Source organism: Rhinoderma darwinii, chromosome 6 (assembly GCF_050947455.1).
Source record: "Rhinoderma darwinii isolate aRhiDar2 chromosome 6, aRhiDar2.hap1, whole genome shotgun sequence".
NCBI classification, from domain to species: domain Eukaryota; kingdom Metazoa; phylum Chordata; class Amphibia; order Anura; family Rhinodermatidae; genus Rhinoderma; species Rhinoderma darwinii.
The window spans coordinates 64,983,616-65,004,106 of record NC_134692.1 but is presented as its reverse complement, the minus strand read 5'-3'; the positions used below and the strand labels follow the sequence as shown (position 1 = coordinate 65,004,106).

At 42.2% G+C, this 20,491-nt stretch overlaps 1 protein-coding gene across 1 annotated transcript in view; it reads right to left on the bottom strand.

Moving 5' to 3' along the window:
* PIKFYVE (phosphoinositide kinase, FYVE-type zinc finger containing) overlaps nucleotides 1-20,491 on the bottom strand; it is a 256,730-nt gene that overhangs the window by 96,409 nt on the left and 139,830 nt on the right. The window contains 1 exon segment of the mRNA XM_075829901.1: nucleotides 14,196-14,350. Within this exon segment, the coding sequence (XP_075686016.1) occupies nucleotides 14,196-14,350 (155 nt within the window).

The window sequence follows — 20,491 nt, the reverse complement described above, 5'->3', positions numbered from 1 at the left end:
GTGAAAAGATTTGTGGCTGATTCAGAGCACAGACGGGTTCGTTCAGATAAAGGGATAATGAGGAAGGTTTCTGCCAGACAAATTAATAGGATGAGCTCTGCAAAGTACGTTGAGTTTATGACTGACCACTTTCTTCCGTGGTACAAAAAGAAGAACCATGCCTTCCGTATCAAAATTATCTTCATGCATGACAATGCACCATCTCATGCTGCAAAGAATACCTCTGTGTCATTGGCTGCTATGGGCATAAAAGGAGAGAAACTCATGGTGTGGCCCCCATGTTCCCCTGACCTCAACCCTATTGAGAACCTTTGGAGCATCCTCAAGCAAAATATCTATGAGGGTGGGAGGCAGTTCACATCCAAACAGAAGCTCTGGGAGGCTATTCTGACATCCTGCAAAGATATTCAAGTAGAAACTTTCCAAATACTCACAAATTCAATGGATGCAAGAATTGTGAAGGTGATATCAAAGAAGGGGTCCTATGTTAACATGTAACTTAGCCTGCTAAGTTGTTTTTTTTGATTGAAAGAGCTTTTGATTTCTGTAAATATGACCTCCGGATGCTGCAAATTCAACAAATTACTATTTTAGTTCTCTTTACAACCTTTAAAATGTTTTGATCTCTGTTGTGCATAATAATTTGAGTTTTTTACTTCTAAAAAAAAAAATCTGTTATCATTAGGAGATTTGTTCAATAAAATTCGCATTATACTCCAGCGGTTGATGGCTTGAAGATTATACTGACTGTCATTTGCATCGACTATTTAGGAAAATCAGCAAAAAATAACATTTGCATAATAATTTGGAACGCGGTGTAGATTAAATAGGATACGTTCCGGACCTCACAGGAAGCGGGATACAAAAACGCTGCAGTTAACGTTTCTAGATCCAGCTCCTGCACAGGTCCGTCGTCATACGGCGGCACAACGTATGTCCCATGCGTCAGAACTGATCGCATAGAAAGCTATGAGATCCGTTCTAGCATCAGTTTCCCTCCGGCTGTTTAGAAACAAGCTGGAGGGAGACTGACAGGGACAACTGCCATATGTGAACAGACCCTTCGTACTAAACTGCAGACGCTGATCACAGATCTTAGTGCTGAAAACCTGACCACATATGTTAAAATTAAAATTTACAGCATCCAGCATGATATCATCTCCCACTCCCCTAGTAACATCGATCCTCTTCCCTCCCGCATTCCCTCTTCTTCACTTTCAGCATTTGACCCAATAACAGAAGAAGAGGTCTTTAGGCTCCTCTCTTCTCTTGATCCTACTACCTGTCCTAAAGTGACCCTATTCCCTCACACCTCCTCCAGTCCCTCTCCCCAGTTGTCACTAGTCACCTGACTAAAATATTTAACATCTCTCTGCTGGAATCTTTCCCTCCTCTTTTAAACATTCTGTTATAACCCCATTACTGAAAAGGAAAAAACTCCTCTTGACCCGTCCTGCACTGCTAACTACCGATCTCAAATCCCCCCTTCATCTCAAACTTCTGGAATGCTTGGTCTACTCTTGCCTAATCCGCTATCTCGCTGATAACTATTTTCGAACCCTTACGATCTGTTTTCTGCACTCTATACTCCATAGAAACTACCATTACTTAAGTCTCAAACTATCTCCTGATGGCTAAATCTAACGGCAAATACGCTCTGATTCTTCTGGATCCCTCTGTAGCCTTTAACACTGTAGACCACCAACTCCTACTTAAAGAGACACAGCATACACTATAGGAATTGGGCGGTCACGTGACATAATTGCGCCCAGGATATTTCTGCAACAAAGAACCCGGTAAGAGGATGGCCTGCCCTAGCTTTTACCAGGAGTACTTTACAAATGGGGGCCACAATAAAAAAAAAATTGTCTTTTTAACATGCTTCACTCTATTGTCCTTAAGAATAGTGCTCTCTTTTGGTTTTCTTCCTATCTCTCTGCCCGCTCGTTCAGTGTGACATTTGTTAGCTCTACTTCTTCTCCTCTTCCCCTTGCTATCGGGGTTCCTCAGGGATCAATCCTAGGTCCGCTCCTCTTTTCTCTACACAGCCCCTATCGGACAAACCATCATCAGATTTGGCTTCCAATACATCTTTACGCTGATGACAACCAAGTATATACCTCTTCCTGTGACATCCCCCCTGCTCTAATACAAAACACCAGTGATTGTCTGTTTACTCTCTCTAACATCCTCTCCTCTCTCGATCTGAAATTTTCTAAAACTGAGCTCCTTGTGTTCCCACCATCTACTAACCTACCTAAACCTGATGTCTCCATCTCAGTGTGTGGTACTACAATAACTCCTAGGCAGCACGCCCGCTTTCTTGGGGTTATTTTTTACTCTGATCTTTCCTTTACTCCTCACATTCAATCACTTTCACGCTCCTGTAATTTTCACCACAAAAACATCTCCAGAATTCGCCCTTTTCATACCGAGGAAACAGCCAAAACTCTCATTATCGCTCTGATTCACTCTCGTCTTGACTACTGTAACTCATTACTAGTCGGTCTTCCCCTCACTAAACTCTCCCCTCTCCAATCCATCCTCAATGCAGAAGCCAGGCTCATCCTTCTGTCCAACCGCTACACCAACGCCTCTACCAGCCACTGCAATGGTTGCCATTAAATTCAAACTATTACTCTCACCCACAAAACTCCTGACAGTGCTGCACCTCCTTACATCTCCTACCCAATCTCTGTCTACCACCCTTCCCCTGCAAACGACCTTAGATTATTGTACTCCATAAACTGAATTTTCTTCTCCAGTCTCCAAAAAATTTTCCCCAAGATTATTCTCGTGCTGCACCAGTTCTCTGGAATGCACTACCCCAACATTGAGATTAGTTCCCAACATCCAGAGTTTTTAGCGTGCCCTGAAAACACATCTTTTTAGACAGGCCTATAGTATTCCCTAATATGACTCCTTTCCTTGGCCCCCCTTTTTACACTAGTAGGCGCCTATATGAAGATTATTATATTATGTCAGCAGCACATCTCCCCGTTTACACAGGGAGATGTGCTGCCGACAACGATAATATTTTGTGCTGCATAAATTATATGATTATATAATTAGCCAATAAACAAGCGTTTGCTTGTTCATTGGCTGATCGCTGCCCTGTTTACATATATACACTACCGTTCAAGTACACTACCGTGAAGACTAGAGGATTGCACAAGAAGTCTTACAAGATTTCAGTTACAACCGGAGAAATGCTGGGAGCACTGAATAAACATCCAGCATCCGTTTGGGAGGCGGACTCTAGGAGGTTCATATTACACACACACACACACACACACACACACACACACACACACACACACACACACACACACACACACACTACCGTTCAAAAATTTGGGGTCACCCAGACAATTTTGTGTTTTCCATGAAAACTCACACTTATATTTATCAAATGAGTTGCAAAATGACTAGAAAATATAGTCAAGACATTGACAAGGTTAGAAATAATGATTTTTATTTCAAATAATAATTTTCTCCTTCAAACTTTGCTTTCGTCAAAGAATGGTCCATTTGCAGCAATTACAGCATTGCAGACCTTTGGCATTCTAGCTGTTAATTTGCTGAGGTAATCGGGAGAAATTTCACCCCATGCTTCCAGAAGCCCCTCCCACAAGTTGGATTGGCTTGATGGGCACTTCTTGCGTACCATACGGTCAAGCTGCTCCCACAACAGCTCTATGGGGTTGAGATCTGGTGACTGCACTGGCCACTCCATTACAGATAGAATACCAGCTGCCTGCTTCTTCCCTAAATAGTTCTTGCATAATTTGGAGGTGTGCTTTTGGTCATTGTCCTGTTGTTGGATGAAATTGGCCCCAATCAAGCGCTGTCCACAGGGTATGGCATGGCGTTGCAAAATGGAGTGGTAGCCTTACTTCTTAAAATCCCTTTTACCTTGTACAAATCTCCCACTTTACCAGCACCAAAGCAACCCCAGGCCATCACATTACCTCCACCATGCTTGACAGATGGCGTCAGGCACTCTTCCAGCATCTTTTCAGTTGTTCTGCGTCTCACAAATGTTCTTCTGTGTGATCCAAACACATCAAACTTCGATTCGTCTGTCCATAACACCTTTTTCCAATCTTCCTCTGTCCAATGTCTGTGTGTTTTTGCCCATATTAATCTTTTCCTTTTATTAGCCAGTCTCAGATATGGCTTTTTCTTTGCCATTCTGCCCTGAAGGCCAGCATCCCGGAGTCGCCTCTTCACTGTAGCCGTTGACACTGGCGTTTTGCGGGTAAGATTTAATGAAGCTGCCAGTTGAGGACCTGTGAGTCGTCTATTTCTGAAACTAGAGACTCTAATGTACTTGTCTTGTTGCTCAGTTGTGCAGCGGGGCCTCCCACTTCTCTTTCTACTCTGGTTAGAGCCTGTGTGTGCGGTCCTCTGAAGGGAGTAGTACACACCGTTGTAGGAAATCTTCAGTTTCTTGGCAATTTCTCGTATGGAATAGCCTTCATTTCTAAGAACAAGAATAGACTGTCGAGTTTCACATGAATGCTCTCTTTTTCTAGCCATTTTGAGAGTTTAATCGAACCCACAAATGTAATGCTCCAGATTCTCAACTAGCTCAAAGGAAGGTCAGTTTTATAGCTCCTCTAAACAGCAAAACTGTTTACAGCGGTGCTAACATAATTCCACAAGGGTTTTCAAGTGTTTTCTAATCATCCATTAGCCTTCTAACACAGTTAGCAAACACAATGTACCAATAGTAATTTAGCACATTAACAATGTATAGAGTGTATTTCTGATTAATTTAATGTTATCTTCATTGAAAAAAAACTGTGGTTTTCTTTCAAAAATAAGGAAATTTCTAAGTAACCCTAAACTTTTGAACTGTAGTGTAATTAGTCTGTGTAATATGGCCTTTACATTATTTGGGGGGGGGGGGGGAGGAGGGGTCAGATTTCTCTGAGAATAGGACTATTTATAAATAATTAAAAAAAAAAAAAAATGGAAAATGGACAAAAATCAAAACAAAACTATATATATATTTCGTATTGCCGTAATTGTATCGACCTACGGAATACATTTATTAAAGAGGCTCTGTCACCAGATTTTGCAACCCCTATCTCCTATTGCAGCAGATCGGCGCTGCAATGGAGATAAGAGTAACGTTTTTTTTTTTTTAAAAACTAGCATTTTTGGCCAAGTTATGACCATTTTTATATTTATGTGAATGAGGCTTTCTAAAGTACAACTGGGCATGTTTAAAGTAAAAGTACAACTGGGCGTGTATTGTGTTTGTTACATCGGGGCGTTTTTACTTCTTTTACTAGCTGGGCGTTGTGTATAGAAGTATCATCCCCTTCTCTTCACAACGCCCAGCTTCTGGCAGTGCAGACACAGCGTGTTCTCGAGAGATCACGCTGTGACGTCACTCACTTCCTGCCCCAGTTCCTGCATCGTGTCGGACCAGCGAGGACACATCGGCACCAGAGGCTACATTTGATTCTGCAGCAGCATCGGCGTTTGCAGGTAAGTCGATGTAGCTACTTACCTGCAAACGCTGATGCTGCTGCAGAATCAACTGTAGCCTCTGGTGCCGATGTGTCCTCGCTGGTCCGACACGATGCAGGACCTGGGGAAGTGACGTCACAGCGTGATCTCTCGAGAACACGCTGTGTCTGCACTGCCAGAAGCTGGGCGTTGTGAAGAGAAGTGGCTGATACTTCTATACACAACGCCCAGCTAGTAAAAGAAGTAAAAACGCCCGATGTAACGAACACAATACACGCCCAGTTGGACTTTTACTTTAAACACGCCCAGTTGTACTTTAGAAAGCCTCATTTACATAAATCTAAAAATGCTCATAACTTGGCCAAAAATGCTCGTTTTTAAAAAACAAAAACGTTACTGTAATCTACATTGCAGCGCCTATCTGCTGCAATAGCAGATAGGGGTTGCAAAATCTGGTGACAGAGCCTCTTTAAGTGAATGATACTGCATGGAAAATGCCGTAAAAACAAAAGCCCAAAAAGTTATATCTAACATTATATGTACCCCCGGAATAGTGCCATTAAAAAATACAAGTCGTCCTGCAAAAAAAAAAAAGCCCTTAAAAAAAAAGACTTTGTGAATAAGGCTCAAAATAGGCTGGTCACTAAGGAGTTAAAGTGCATATGTTTAATGACAGATACATATGACATTTGCAATTACTTGGTACCTTTTGTGCAATCAAATATTTTACTATTGTTTACTATTACGGTTTTATTATATATACAGCAGTCTTTTTCCTGGATGTATTTTTTTTACGGTTGCAGTTACTGACCTACAATGGTTATGCTGTACCGAGTTATGAGATATTAAACAAGTCGTATAATAACAAATGGTGGGGGATGACAGGGCAGGAAAGATCAGCTGGTCACGACAAGGATTTTTTCCTGTGAATGGCAACCATGTATTAACACTAATAATAGCATAGAGAAAAGGGCCAAATAAGAACACTACAGAAGGTCACTGAAATCTGCGTAGCGAAGCTCAATGACCAGCTGCAAAGAAAGAGAACAATAAATAAAAGGAACCCTCCATACAGGGAAGGCCCTGCACCCATTGTGGACAGCTCGTAAAAATAATGTTACTCATTGTACAGAGTATGGAGTAGAGGGCATTTCTAAAATCAGGACTCCAAAATCTGATCAAAATGAAAATCCATATTTAGTGACTTAAATCGCTCTCCCTCTCATATTATCTATTCATGGATTAAAAGGCGTTATTTTCACGTATCACATATGTTAATCCCTTAAATATGTGCGTGTACGTGGATAGAAGTATTAAAACCGGCATAAATATTGAACGTTTAAGTATAGGAGACAAGGCCATTGCAAAAGTGCCTTAAAATTATTCTGCAGAGTGACATTATGAAACCATTAAAAGCTATGTAAATGTTTGAGTTTTGTTTTTTTTACTAAAAATGTGTATTAGTGTGTGTTAATAAACTTTGTAAATACATTTTATAAAAAATTCTTTTAACTTTTTAAGCTACAGCTGCTCTGTATTCTCTATACAGAGCAGCTGTATCTAGCGCTATTCACTGAATACGTCAGTCCCGCGGTCTCTCACACGCAGGATCCACCTGTAATCTAGTTGATAACTTAGAAAATACAGAGAAGCTGTATCTTAAAAAGTAAATAGAATTTTTAATAAAAAGTATTTACAAAGTTTATTTTCACACACTAATAAACATCCTTATTTAATGTTTAATTTTTTTTTTTTAAAAAACACTTTCAAACATTTACATGCTTTTAAGCAACTACAAAAGAGGGGAAAAAAATGAAATCTAAAGGTTCGGTTTTCACGCTGCAGTTTTGGTGTATTTTTTTGCCACGATAATGGCAAAATTGTGGCAAAAAAACCGCATAAAAAACCCAGTGAGAAAAACCAGCCTAAGGCCCCATGCACACGACCGTAAAAACTCCCGTAATTACGGCCCGTAATTACAGGCCCATAGACTTCTATTGGCCACGGGTAACTCCCCGTATGCTTACGGGAAGGTGCCCGTGCCGTTGAAAAATATAGAACATGTCCTATTTCAGGCCGTAATTACGGCACGGGCAGCCCATAGAAGTCTATGGGGCTCCCGTAATTACGGGTGACTACGTGTGTGCACCCGTAATTACGGGAGCGTTGCTAGGCGACGTCAGTAAATAGTCACTGTCCAGGGTGCTGAAAGAGTTGAACGATCGGCAGTAACTGTTTCAGCACCCTGGACAGTGACTTCCGATTACAATATAGATAAAGCTGTAAAAAAAAAAAAAAAAAAAAAAGAAGACGTTCATACTTACCCAGAACTTCCTGCTTCTTCCTCCAGTCCGGCCTCCTGGGATGACATTACAGCCCATGTGACCGCTGCAGCCAATCACAGGCTGCAGCGGTCACATGGACTGCCGCGTCATCCGGGGAGTTCAGACTGGATGTCAAGAGAGGGACGCGTCACCAAGACAACGACCGGGTAAGTATGAATATCTTTTACTTTTATTACGGAAAGGACTGTCCCTTCTCTCTATCCTGCACCGATAGAGAGAAGGGCTGCCGATTAGTGCAGTGAAATTTTGCAGCCAAAAACGTGCCCGTAAATACGGGTGGAATACTGGTGCAATACGGGTCAAATACGTGTGACCAAGGACCCGTATTTACACCAGTATTTACGGGTGGACAAAAATACGGTCATGTGCATGAGGCCTAAGGCTGGAAAACTCGTCAAAATCGTCCCTAAAATGCCTCCCATTGATTTCAATGGGAGACGGGCAGTTTTCTCCAGCGAGCGGTAAAACCGCCTCGCGGGAAAAAGAAGCGACATGCCCTATCTTCGGCCGTTTACGCATCTGACCTCCCATTGACATCAATGGGAGGCAGGGAAAGCGTATTTCGTGGCGTTTTATGCCCACGGCGCTCAATGGCCGCGGGTGAATAACGCTGCGAAAATCAGCGTGAAGGGAGAGGAAAATCTGCCTCAAACTTCATAACAGAATTTTGAGGCAGCAATTCCGCGTGCAAAATACTCTGTGTGAACATAGCCTAAGGGTGTTCATATACTTCCCAGCCGTGTGGGGGTAGTCTGCCATGCGAGCAAGAAACATTGAAACACGTGCAAATAGCTGTAAATCTGTGTGTACTCTTGCCGCGTGGCACACTACCGCCACACAGAGCTTTGGGTACTGCCACTCTAAAGCAATGTACCATGTGCTATGATACTTACTCTAACATACTGAGAGGCTACAGAACCCGGCAATCATCATTGAACACATTCATCGTGACATCCTTCTGGAAAAAATATCTCTTTTTGTCCTACATTTTTAGACTTCGAGATAGACATGAACATAATGCGTATTACATGTGGATTTGCATATCTGAAGCGTAATGCAGCACCAGCAAAGTAAATGTGAGAGTACAAGTAATCTCATCTACACGTCGTAGAATATTTACCGCACATAAATAATTCAGCTGCGGTGTGGATTTTAAAATTTGCAGCATATCCGTTTATCTTGAGTTTCCATCTCAAAATTGGATCGGACAAGTTTATTTAGAAAAACGCACCAAAACTTCCACATCAAAATGTAAAATCTGCATTAAAAAAAATGCATAACTACTTGCAGATTTTACTTGTGTATGTAGCCTAAAAGAAGCATGATAAACAATACTATCGTTTGTGGGGGAAAAGGGGTAGATTTTTATGGCGGATGTACATTTCTCAAACACAGTTGTTTGGGGTTTCTTAAGAGTCAGTTCACATGGCAGATTTTGCATGGCGCGCCCCGCTGCAAAATCCCTCCTCCCATTGACTTCAATGGAAGGTTCGGGCGGAATCCATCCGAAGATCGGGCAGAATGCTTCATTTTCCCGCTAGCTGAAACAATCAGCTAGCGGGGAAAAAGAACCGTCTGACTCCCATTAAAATAAAGGAAAGGCGGAATTTTGCGGTGGAATACGCTGCAAAAAATCCGCAGTGTGAACAGTGCCTAATTGTTCTGGCACCAAAAGGGTGGCATTATTTATGAAAAAATAATCAACAGAATGCATTCCCTCTCATTGTTCAAGATGCGATGCGGTATATGTGTTATCTGCCTGAGGAAGACGCCAGTCCGGCGTTGAAACGCGTAGCACTCTGTTCACTTTGCTTTTATGCAATAAACCAACTTTTATCAACCAAGCAGCGCCTACAAGTATCCCTCTTTTTTATTTTTGTTTTTATGCATCTTAAACTATAATTTAGGGCATCCAATATAAGAGTAAATCAGAAAAACACCCTAGTTCATTAATAAATCAGAATTAAAAAGATAGTGGTAGGCCCTCAGCCCAACAGAGAACCCTAATGAGGCCCGATCTAATCAGAGCTGAAAATGGCGTCTCCGATTTTTTTCCATTCTCTCTCGATTTCCTTGAAATATTACGTTACTAGGGAAATATCAACTATATGTTTTTAGTATATTTGGGTACTTCTCTAATTGTATCTTGTTTTCCTTTAAATACTATAGGGATACATTTAATGATTCCATTGATTCGTTGCTACATGCGAGAAAAACACACCATCTTTGTATACCTGTCTCCTATAGATTATTGCATCTCTAGAGGCCATAGGACAGGGATAGGTAATTAAGGGTGAGCCATTCCCATGAATTTCTCATTTTCCATATACAACTAATGTTATTAGGGCACATTAGGGCCTTGATGGCTTCACTTCCCCGGCTCCTGCCGAATAGCCCTGTATTTACTGGTTGGAGTCTAGTAGTAGGGCTGCATAGGGCCTACTAGGGATAGGGCGGAGCTTGGGGTCGCCGTTTTCAGGACGGGTGCTCTGATTAGGTAGGGCCTCATTAGGATTTTCTGTTCGGCTGAGAGCCTACCATTACCTTATTAATTATGCTTTATTAAAAGTTACGCATTAATGTACTGGGATTTTTTCGGTGATATACTTTTTCACTTATTTCCTACCAGAATTGTTTTTCACCACAGTGTTCAAAACCCTTCTTGGATCTGTGATTGGCATCCAATATATGCCCTAAGAAAGACAAGCCAGCTCACCCCTGCCCCGTTTTATTTAATCTCGTTAGTTGTCATAAATGCACGGCTTGCTACAAGAGAGCTCTGATACACTTAAATGGGCTGTTCAAATTAAGCAAGACCACACTTTTCCATATGGGTATGAGGGCATATGGATGTCACAGATGTGGGGTACCTCCGCAGACTGGAGAGTCACTAACAGAGTGAATCTTGCTATGGCGGACTCGGCCCTTACATATATATTACATGGAAGGCCATTGATTTGACCCCCCCAGCATGCATTTCCCCCTACAGAATCTGCTTTCCCCAGCTCATCGTTGGGGGTTTCGGATGCTGGACCCATAATGATCAGCTGAAAACTGGGTTGGCTTAAATTTGGGAAGGGGTTGACTTTACAAGACAACCCTTTCAACCCCTTTTTGCCCTATAACGTACACATACGTCATAGCAACTTTATAGTTCTCATATTATGAAAATGTACATCATAGTGATGGCGCGTGTCCAGTGGCTGTGCCCGCCCAATCACTTGCCTTGCTCTGATGGCTGGGACTCCCTCTGTTAGCCTATCACCCCCCTCCCCGCCCCGGATGGTGCCGATAGATTTCTATGGTAGCAGCGGGCCCATCAATGGCCACCAGGTCTGCCATCTTAGATGCCTGCATTACAATGACTGGTATAATACACGGCAATACAGAAGTACTGCAGTTTATTAAATCAACAATCAAACAATCGCATAGTCTATAAAATGACAAAAAAGAAGTGGAAAAACAAGGTTTAAAAGTATTAATAAAATAAAAATTTAAATAAAAAAGTACACATAATTGCGAATGCTGTGTATTTATGCCAGATTCTGATGTAGATTATAGGTAATCGGTGAGTTGGTCGCCCCCTCCCTCCTGGGTAGCACCTCACATTTTCTTGCCACTTTTCAAAAGTGGTGAGAGAAGCAAAAAGTCCCAAATTTTAGAGCAAATGGCTGCGAGAATTTAATTATACAAAAACTAAAGTGATCCTCTCAACATTGAGCCACATCACAAACTTGCAAGCCACAGCTGGAGATCCAGCATCAGGCAGGGTGGTCCAGTTGCCTTGGCAACAGTACATCGGCCGTTTGCATTAACATGGTATTAGCTCTGCCTCGTTACAAAACAGATATTTCATTTGTACAATACCCCAAAATGTACCTATTTTAAAAAAAAAGAAAAAGAAAGAGATATTAAATAAACTAAAAACAATATAAAACTAAATGTGTAAAGTGACTAGAAAGATGGAATAGTGTGGACTATTACGTTATTTCATCCTTCAAAAAAAAAAGGTATACTGACGGATACCAGCCCGACGGAGACAAAAAATACACGCTTTTAGTCTCCGTTGAGCTAATGGTACAAACGTGATGTGAAGGAGGCCTAAAACTCACGTCTGCAGTATCTCCAAGATGTGTCAACAATCTGTATTATTAGATTTATCCATCCAACTCCATCTCTATGGCTTCACAAAAACAAGAGTAATAGCTGTAAGGAAAGTTACCAAGTAAGAGGAATTAGAGTTTTCCTGTCAACAATGCCTTATAATGCAACATGAAGATGCAAGTAACTATATGATTTAACCGTGGGGCGAACATGTATCTGGTGAAGATGTAAAAGATACGACATTAACTCCTTATCGTGTGGGATATATCAATAACTCGGATCTTTTGGGTAATGCCACTGTTATACACAGCCATGGTACTGCTGCAACTGATGGATCAGAGATAACTCAGATCCCAGCAGTTTAACCCCCTAAACGTCTTTGATATTTGACAGAGATAAGTGGCTGAAGGATTACCATGGCAGCCGGGGCCTAACAAAGGCCCCCTAGGTCTGCCAGAGGCATGGCCAAATAGGCAGGCTGAGTGATACACTGACAGGCAATTTTTCTTTGGAATACTGCTTGAAGTCACTGCTTAAAGAGGTTGTTCGGTCACGGGAACCATTTTTCATATTGATGACCTATCCAGGATAGGTCATCAGTATATGATCGGTGGGGGTCAGACACCTGCACCGATCAGCTGGTTCGGCTACCGGATGTTATGCAGTATTCGGTGCCGGAAGCAGAAGGTTCCGACCACCAATAGCGGCCGTGCTGCAGAACTTCTCCTATTCACTTGAATAGGAGTAGAGCTGCAGTACTGCAGCTCGGCCGCTATACTGTGACCGGAGCCATCTGCTTCCGGCACAGACATCCGATGCCCGGAGACAGCCAAATTGGTGCAGGGTTCGGGTGTCGGAACCCCAGCGATCATATACTGATGACCTATCCTGTGGATAGGTCATCAGTATGAAAGACTGTCCTGTGGCCAGACAACCCCTTTAAGTGCCCCTAGTGAAACAAAGAAAAGGGGGAATAAAAAGGAGAGAAAAAAAAGAAACAAAGTAAAATTGAGCTTAATAAAGTTTAATAGTACCCCCCCAAATTAGAAATAAATGAAACCCTTTTTCATAAAAAAAAATATAGATTTTATTAAAAAAATGTGTCACCAGAGGAAAAAAAAGCCTACATATTAGGTACCCTTGCAAACATAACTTATTAGTTATACCGCACGGCGCATGGCCTAAACAAAAACTTGCAAAGAGCAATAGCAGAATTGCTGTTTTTCGTGGGGGGTTTTCAGCATTCCCCCCTACAAAAAAATAACGCTAATCAATTATATGTACCCCAAAATGGTACCGATAAAAACGACATCTCAACCCACAAAAAACAAGCTCTCATACAGCTACATCAACAGAAAAATAAAAAAAAGTTATTGCTCTTGGAATGTGAGGATAAAAAAAATAAAAAATGGTTTCGTCATTAAGGCCCAAACAGGCCTAGCCATAAAGGGATTATGGTATGTGTTCACATGGCTTCTTTTCTGGCTGATTTTGTAGCGTAAAAACCTCGTATTACTCCCCAAAATAAACTTGAAATCAGCTTTAAAACAGTTTCCCATAGATTTCAATGGGAAATACACGGTGTTGTTCACATGAGGCGTATTTTTACACTGATGAATTTAAGAAACGCCTTGTAAAAAAAAACAAAAAAAAACAGAAAACTAAGCAACATGTCACTTCTTAAGGCATTTTTGGAGCTGATTTTTTTGTATGTGCAAACATACCCTTAGGCCCTGTCCACACAGAGTTTTTTGGCGCTGTTTTCGATGCGGGAACCACACCAAAAAACTTCAGAGAACGCCTCCCATTGCTTTTAATTGGATGTGGAGGCTTTTTTTTCCTGCAAGCGGGAAAAAAACAATCGTGGGAAAAAGGAGCGCCATGCACACTCAGGCGATGTCTCTATCCTACCTAAAAAATACAGAAAAATATGCTCATCGTGGTATAAAGATGAAGTGTGTGGATGAGAAATCTCTGGGGGGGGGGGGGTTAGACTTATTAGAAATAAGGATTTCATTTTCAGAAACGAGACAGACCAAGTGGGTAGAGCTTTCTATTAATGATCTGGATGAAAAGATGACTGAGCTCTTGCCATGCCCTTCCTACTAGACAGGTCTATATTTTCCCCCTAGCAGCACTAGAGATTTTCACTTTAGCCATTTGCAGCAACAGAGATAGATAGAGAGATCACACATGTATTGATCGGCATGTAAAGAGATTTAACCTCCATCTGCCGCTATACCATCATCTGGGGACATTCACCTGTTGTTCCAGGCTTGCAGCATCTCACATAGCGATTGCTTCTTCACTATAATGGACTCAAATACAGATTGCAGCTGTTGTGGGGCGTCCATATTTGAGGAGAGCATCCTGGCCTGAAGTTTCTCTATCCAATTCCGAAACTCAACCTCCTCCATCTGTAGAAAAAGTAGAGAGGAAAAAAAACGACATTACTAAATCACTAAACAATGTACAAGAATACATGTGAACAAGGAAAAATAATAATTAAAGGGTTACCGCACCATATATGACTGGAAGTGCCTGTGTAAGAGTTTAAATAACTTTTTTTTATTTTTTTTATTCAAATTTATTTATAGAATAGGAAATCATCCAGATTTCATATGTATTAGACATTTTGCTCACATACCTTTCTTATAGCATTGTAGTAGGCCCCTGTCTATTCACAGTAGACTGGTATAGCCCACAGATTAGTCCTGTGTAATGCATCCATGCGAGAATTTAATAGATCTAAACATGGCGTCAATCATGTGACCCCTACTAGTGGAATAATGATGAACTACATCACTGTGCGTGAATTTACTTTTATAAACTCGCTGCCTGTCTCTAAACGATGATATCATGTTGTTAATAAAGTCAACTGTAAAAAAAAACTGTCTCTCTCTGTCTCGTGGATCTGCGCCCGTTTCCCTGGCCCATATCGGGCAGTGTAGAAGGACCCTTTTTAAGACAGCCGTTTCCTATGCCAGTCTTAAGCTGAAGTTTATTACACCGCTTGATAAATGTGGTGACTCTTGGCCGGTCATGAAGACCGAAAATTAAATCTATGCATGCTATGCGCAGGCGTAGATTTGTGCTAAAATCTGCACCGTATTCTGGATTTAGAAACCGTAAATCAGTCAGAAAGTTATTGGTCACTCCCCCTACCACTTTTAAACTCGTTTTATTGAAGGAGATACATAAACACCATGATACAAGACATTTCTGGGCCCCCGCACAGCGGACATGCCCTACATTAAATACAAAAGTGCGTGTTACAATATCATATCAGCAATGCATGGCATTACAATCTCTTTCAAATTTAAACAGGTAATAAACTAAAACATAGTATACAAAAAACCTTTTCACAATCGTTCATAGTGCATGGTGCTCCATATTTTAGAAGCAATAATATATCACCATATGCAGAAGACAGAGATCCCACAAATCTCGATTCCATCTAAGCGATCTAGGGTACCTATAATATCGCATCTCATCTTAAAGCTTATACATTACCCAAACAGATAGGAGAGGCAACCTCCTCCCTTCCCTTTACAACACACATTAAGTGGGGGCTGCTTCAAGAGCCCTAGATAAAGCATTGTTGGAGTAGGATGTGAGTTCAGAATTACACCACTGATCCCACACCCTATGAAATTTATCCGGACATCTTCTATTAACATACACAATTCGTTCATAAGGTATCATGGAATTAATCATTTCTATCCACATAGATTTAGTGGGAGTACGAGGATTCATCCACCTAATAGCAATAGCCTTCCTAGCTATAAATAACGTCTCTCGAAGGCACGTACGTGTTGTATGAGCATACATCCCATCCTCCACCAATCCAAATAGACAAACTCCTGGTTCCAGTCTAACTGGAACTTCCAATACCCGGGATAACAGGTCAGTAACTTCAGTCCAGAAAACCTGAAGCAGAGGACATTCCCATATCATGTGATGAAAATCCGCAGGTTCATAAGGACACCTATGACAACTGGGGTTAGGCCGTCTACCCATTTTAAAAAGACTGACCGGGGTAAGATAGCTCTGGTGTATGATGTAGAGCTGTATAAGCTTGTTGTTAATAGCAGGAGAGACGAATCTATGTGACTCTAGTAGATCCAATCTAGAATCCTCATCTAGGGATGGGATCAAGGTCTGCCACCTGCCCATTGCTGGGAGATCCGCTTTATTTGCCTTCGCATGTATAAGGTAAGAATAGATAGATGAGATTAATCCTCCAGGTCCCTGTGATCTAATAACCCCAATCAAGGGATAGGTGGAAATAGGTGTTTCTCTTCCCCTATACTGGGTCAGTAGTGAATGGCGCAATTGTAAATACTTATAGAAAGCTCTTCTCGGAGCTTGATAGGTTTCCTCAACTTGAGTAAAGGACAGCATCACATTATTCACAAATAGATCTCCCACCGTATTTACCCCTAGTGTCGACCAAAATGTATCATCCTGTGAGGAGAGTAACTGATCTAGTGCCTCATTCTGCCATAGGGGTGTTTCCGCTATTATTTGGTCTTCTCCTGAGATCTTAAGTGCCGCCGACCAGACATTACGAGCCACCCTATGTATCGGTAAAGATTTCCTACTAAGGGGAAGTGAGGGTTCTAATACAGGCCAGAGTTTAGGAATATCTAAGTATTTTGCCAGACATAGTTCCAATCCTTCCGGTACTTCAGGTGACACCCAGGCAGCCATATACTTGAGCTGACCCGCCAGGTAGTATAAATATAAATCAGAGAGGGCCATTCCCCCTAGATCTCTGGGTCGTTGCAATTTTGCTAGCTGTAGCTTAGATCTAGAAGATCCCCATATGAATTTAATTAGTTGCGAGTCTATTTCTTGGAAAAATGCCCTTGGGATATATACAAATATGTGTTGCAGAATATAAAGACATTTAGGCTGAACCACCATTTTGATAAGATTGATACGTCCTGCTACGGAAAGAGGTAATCCTGACCAAATCTTAAATTTGTCTCGAAACATCGGTATTAGGGGAGCAACATTTGCCTGTATCATGTCAGCATCCAATCTCGTGATTTGAATTCCCAAATACTTAAAACTAGGAACCACCCTCAAACCCCCTACCAATGATCCCACCATACCATTTCTGCGCGGGGAAAAGTACATCAGACACGACTTGCCCCAGTTAATGGACAGTCCAGAAAAATCTCCAAACCTATCAATTATGGTCATTGCTTCATCTAGGGACTCATCAGGAGATGACATAAATAGCAACAGGTCGTCAGCATATAATGCCACTCGGTGTTCCGCAGAGTCTAGGGGTATACCCCGGTAAACCACATCCGATCTAAGTCGAATAGCTAAGGGTTCTACAGCGATTGCAAATAATAAAGGTGAAAGCGGACACCCCTGTCTGGTACCACGAGCCAAATCAAAGTATGGGGAGAGCTGTCCGTTTAAGAACACCGCTGCTCTGGGATGAAGATACAATAAGGAGACCCAATGACAGAACACAGGGCCAAATCCAAACCTCCGCAGAACTTGAAGTAGATATGGCCATTCAATAGAGTCAAAGGCCTTTGCTGCATCCAAAGATGCCAAGGCCCAGTCCGCACCCTGCCGCGATGCAATCTGAGAAACAATTTGGACTCTGCGTAGGTTGTCCGACGCACTTCTCCCCTGTATAAACCCGGCCTGATCAGGATGGATAATAGAGGGCATAATACCATTAAGTCTATTTGCCAATACCTTAGTTAAAATTTTATAATCTACGTTAAGTAATGCTATAGGCCGATAGGAAGAACAGTCCAAGGGATCTTTATCTGGTTTAAGTATCACCACTACTGTGGCTTCATAGAAGGAGTCGGGCAGGGACCCCGCTAACAAGGATTTATGGTAGGTCTGAAGGAGTTCTGGGAGTAACTGCTCTTGGTATTTCAAATAAACTTCTAAAGGTATTCCATCCGGTCCCGAGGCTTTCCCCTTAGACATATCAGTCACTGCCTCATTCAGCTCTTCTATCGTGATCATACTATCAAGTAGGAGACTCTGTTCATTAGTTATAGAGGGGCAGGTGACAGATTCACAATATACCTGCAACTCTTCTGCCGTTTCCGTAGTTCTAGAGACATATAAGTCTTTGTAAAAATCAGAAAATGCAGAAAGTATATCTGACGTAGCAGTGAGAATAACCCCATTAGGGCTTCTAATTTTCAAGATAGCTGGGGAGGAAGTATTCTGATGGATGAGGTGTGCTAACAGGCTGCTGGATTGGTTTCCCTGTTCAAAATACTTCTGGTTTGCAAAGAACATTTTACGCTTGCTTTTTTCCGTCAAATACAGCAAATATTGTCTTCCCGCTTTTAACCAGCTGACCCTATTGTTCTCCGATGGGTCCGAGACATAAGTGGCCTCTAGTACCTTGCAGAAGTTAGCTAGTTCCTGTTCCCTTTTAACCGATTCCTTTTTAATATAAGAAATGGAGGACTGGAGACAGCCCCTCAAATAGGCTTTTAATGCATCCCAGTAAGCTGAGTGATTTGTACCATTTCCGTTGCCCTGTGTGTAAATATGAATTTGATCGGGAATGCGATCCTGCTGGGTAAATTGAGTTAACCAAAATGGATGTATTTTCCTACAGATATGGCTCCTTCTCTGGGACGTGACCAATTTAACCATCATAGGGGAGTGGTCAGAAAACACCCGGGGTAAATGTTCTACAGATGAGAGCATCGAACATGCTCGTACATTACCGCAAATGTAGTCAATCCGGGACAATGCATTTCTCCCCGGGGTATAACAAGTATATTCTAGAACATCCGGCCACATATACCTCCATAGATCATGCCATCCCACCTCTTCCAGAAATAGCAATAAAGAAGGGGGTCTAGCTATACCGGGGGGATCTGTCCCCACATCCGGACGAAATCTGTCCAATGTAGGATTTGCTACAGTATTATAGTCTCCCATGCAGAGGACCGTAGCTTGGGGATACTCTGATGCAAATTTGGCTGCCTCATATAGTACCGCTAGGGATTGTGTCGGGGGAATATAAATACCCAGTATGACAAAAGGATGACTCTCTATCCAGGCATGTACAAAAATATATCTCCCATCTGGGTCTTTTTGCATAACTCCTGGCTCCCACCTTAGGGACTTGTGAATTAACAAGGAGACCCCCCTGGAATATGAGGAGTGCGTGGAGTGAGCTGACCATTGTATCCATGGCTTCCTCATAAATTTAATAGTGTCTGACATTAAGTGCGTTTCTTGCAAACATATTATTTGCGGGCCTCTTGCCCTGATCTGTGAGAAGATTTGATTGCGTTTACGTGGCTCTCCCAGTCCCCGCACATTCCAAGACATAACACTTAGAAACATCATGCACCGCTAAATGAACGATCCTTAAAATACAAAAGTAGAAGATTTAACAAAACAACAATAGTAGGAGGGTGAACTCAGTCGCCCTATCAAGAAAATCTTTCGAACTAGGGGAATATATCCCTTCTGAATCACGGGGGTAGCCTGTGTGAGACTGGAAACTCCACACAGACTATTACTCCAACTTCCCTCCTCCAGCGTCTCCAACCCACATAAGACAGGCATACAACCCGTCACATTAGAACCCGCAATAATATGGAGTATCTAGTCGCCTCAGATCGGTCTAGCAACCCATTCATGGACAATCCCAATCCAATATCAACAATATAAGCAAAAGTAAAATACAGTGGTTAGAGAGAGCATACATTCAATGAAAACGTATCAGATATGCATATATTATACCACAACGCAGCAACCTGGATCAACGTCAAGAGAAGAGGATAATAAAAGTTCCCGGAGCAGTCCTCAGCTCCACAAAAGTCCCAGAGTCTCCGTGTCCACGATTCTAGGTGTCGGATAGTAAAACCACAATCATGGTCTGGGGCCTAGGTTATTTCGGCTGTTCAGCCATTCGTCAGCCTCTCCCGGAGTATTGAAAAAGATAGATTTATCATGATGTACAACTCTGAGCCGTGCTGGGAAGACCATGGAGTATTGAATCTGAAGATCTCTCAACCGTCGTTTAATGCCGACAAATGTAGCTCGAGCTTTCTGGAGTGCTGCAGAGAAATCTGGAAAAATCGTGACCGTAGCGGCGTTGTGTGTGATCTGGCCTTTTTGGCGCGCAGCTCTCAAAATGGCGTCTCTATCTTTGCTGCTGAGTAAGCGAACCAACATAGGCCTAGGCATGGCCCCTGGCGGTGGTGGTCTGGCGGGAACGCGATGTGCTCGTTCAACCGCATAGGCCGCAGACAGTGTAGCATCAGGCAGCGTATCTTTGAGCCATTGCTCCATAAATGTCCCTGGATCTCTGCCTTCAGCACGCTCTGGCAGGCCCAGGATACGAACATTATTCCTGCGCATCCTATTCTCAAGATCATCCGATCTTTGCGCCCATGCTTCTGCAGCCCTTTCCAAGGCCCCGATTTGCCGCGCCACAGGAGCAGAATCATCCTCTATTTGCGAGATCCGAGTTTCGGTATCCCGAACCCGGTCTCTTAGCTTCTGGAGATCCTGACGCATCAATCCAAGGTCCACCT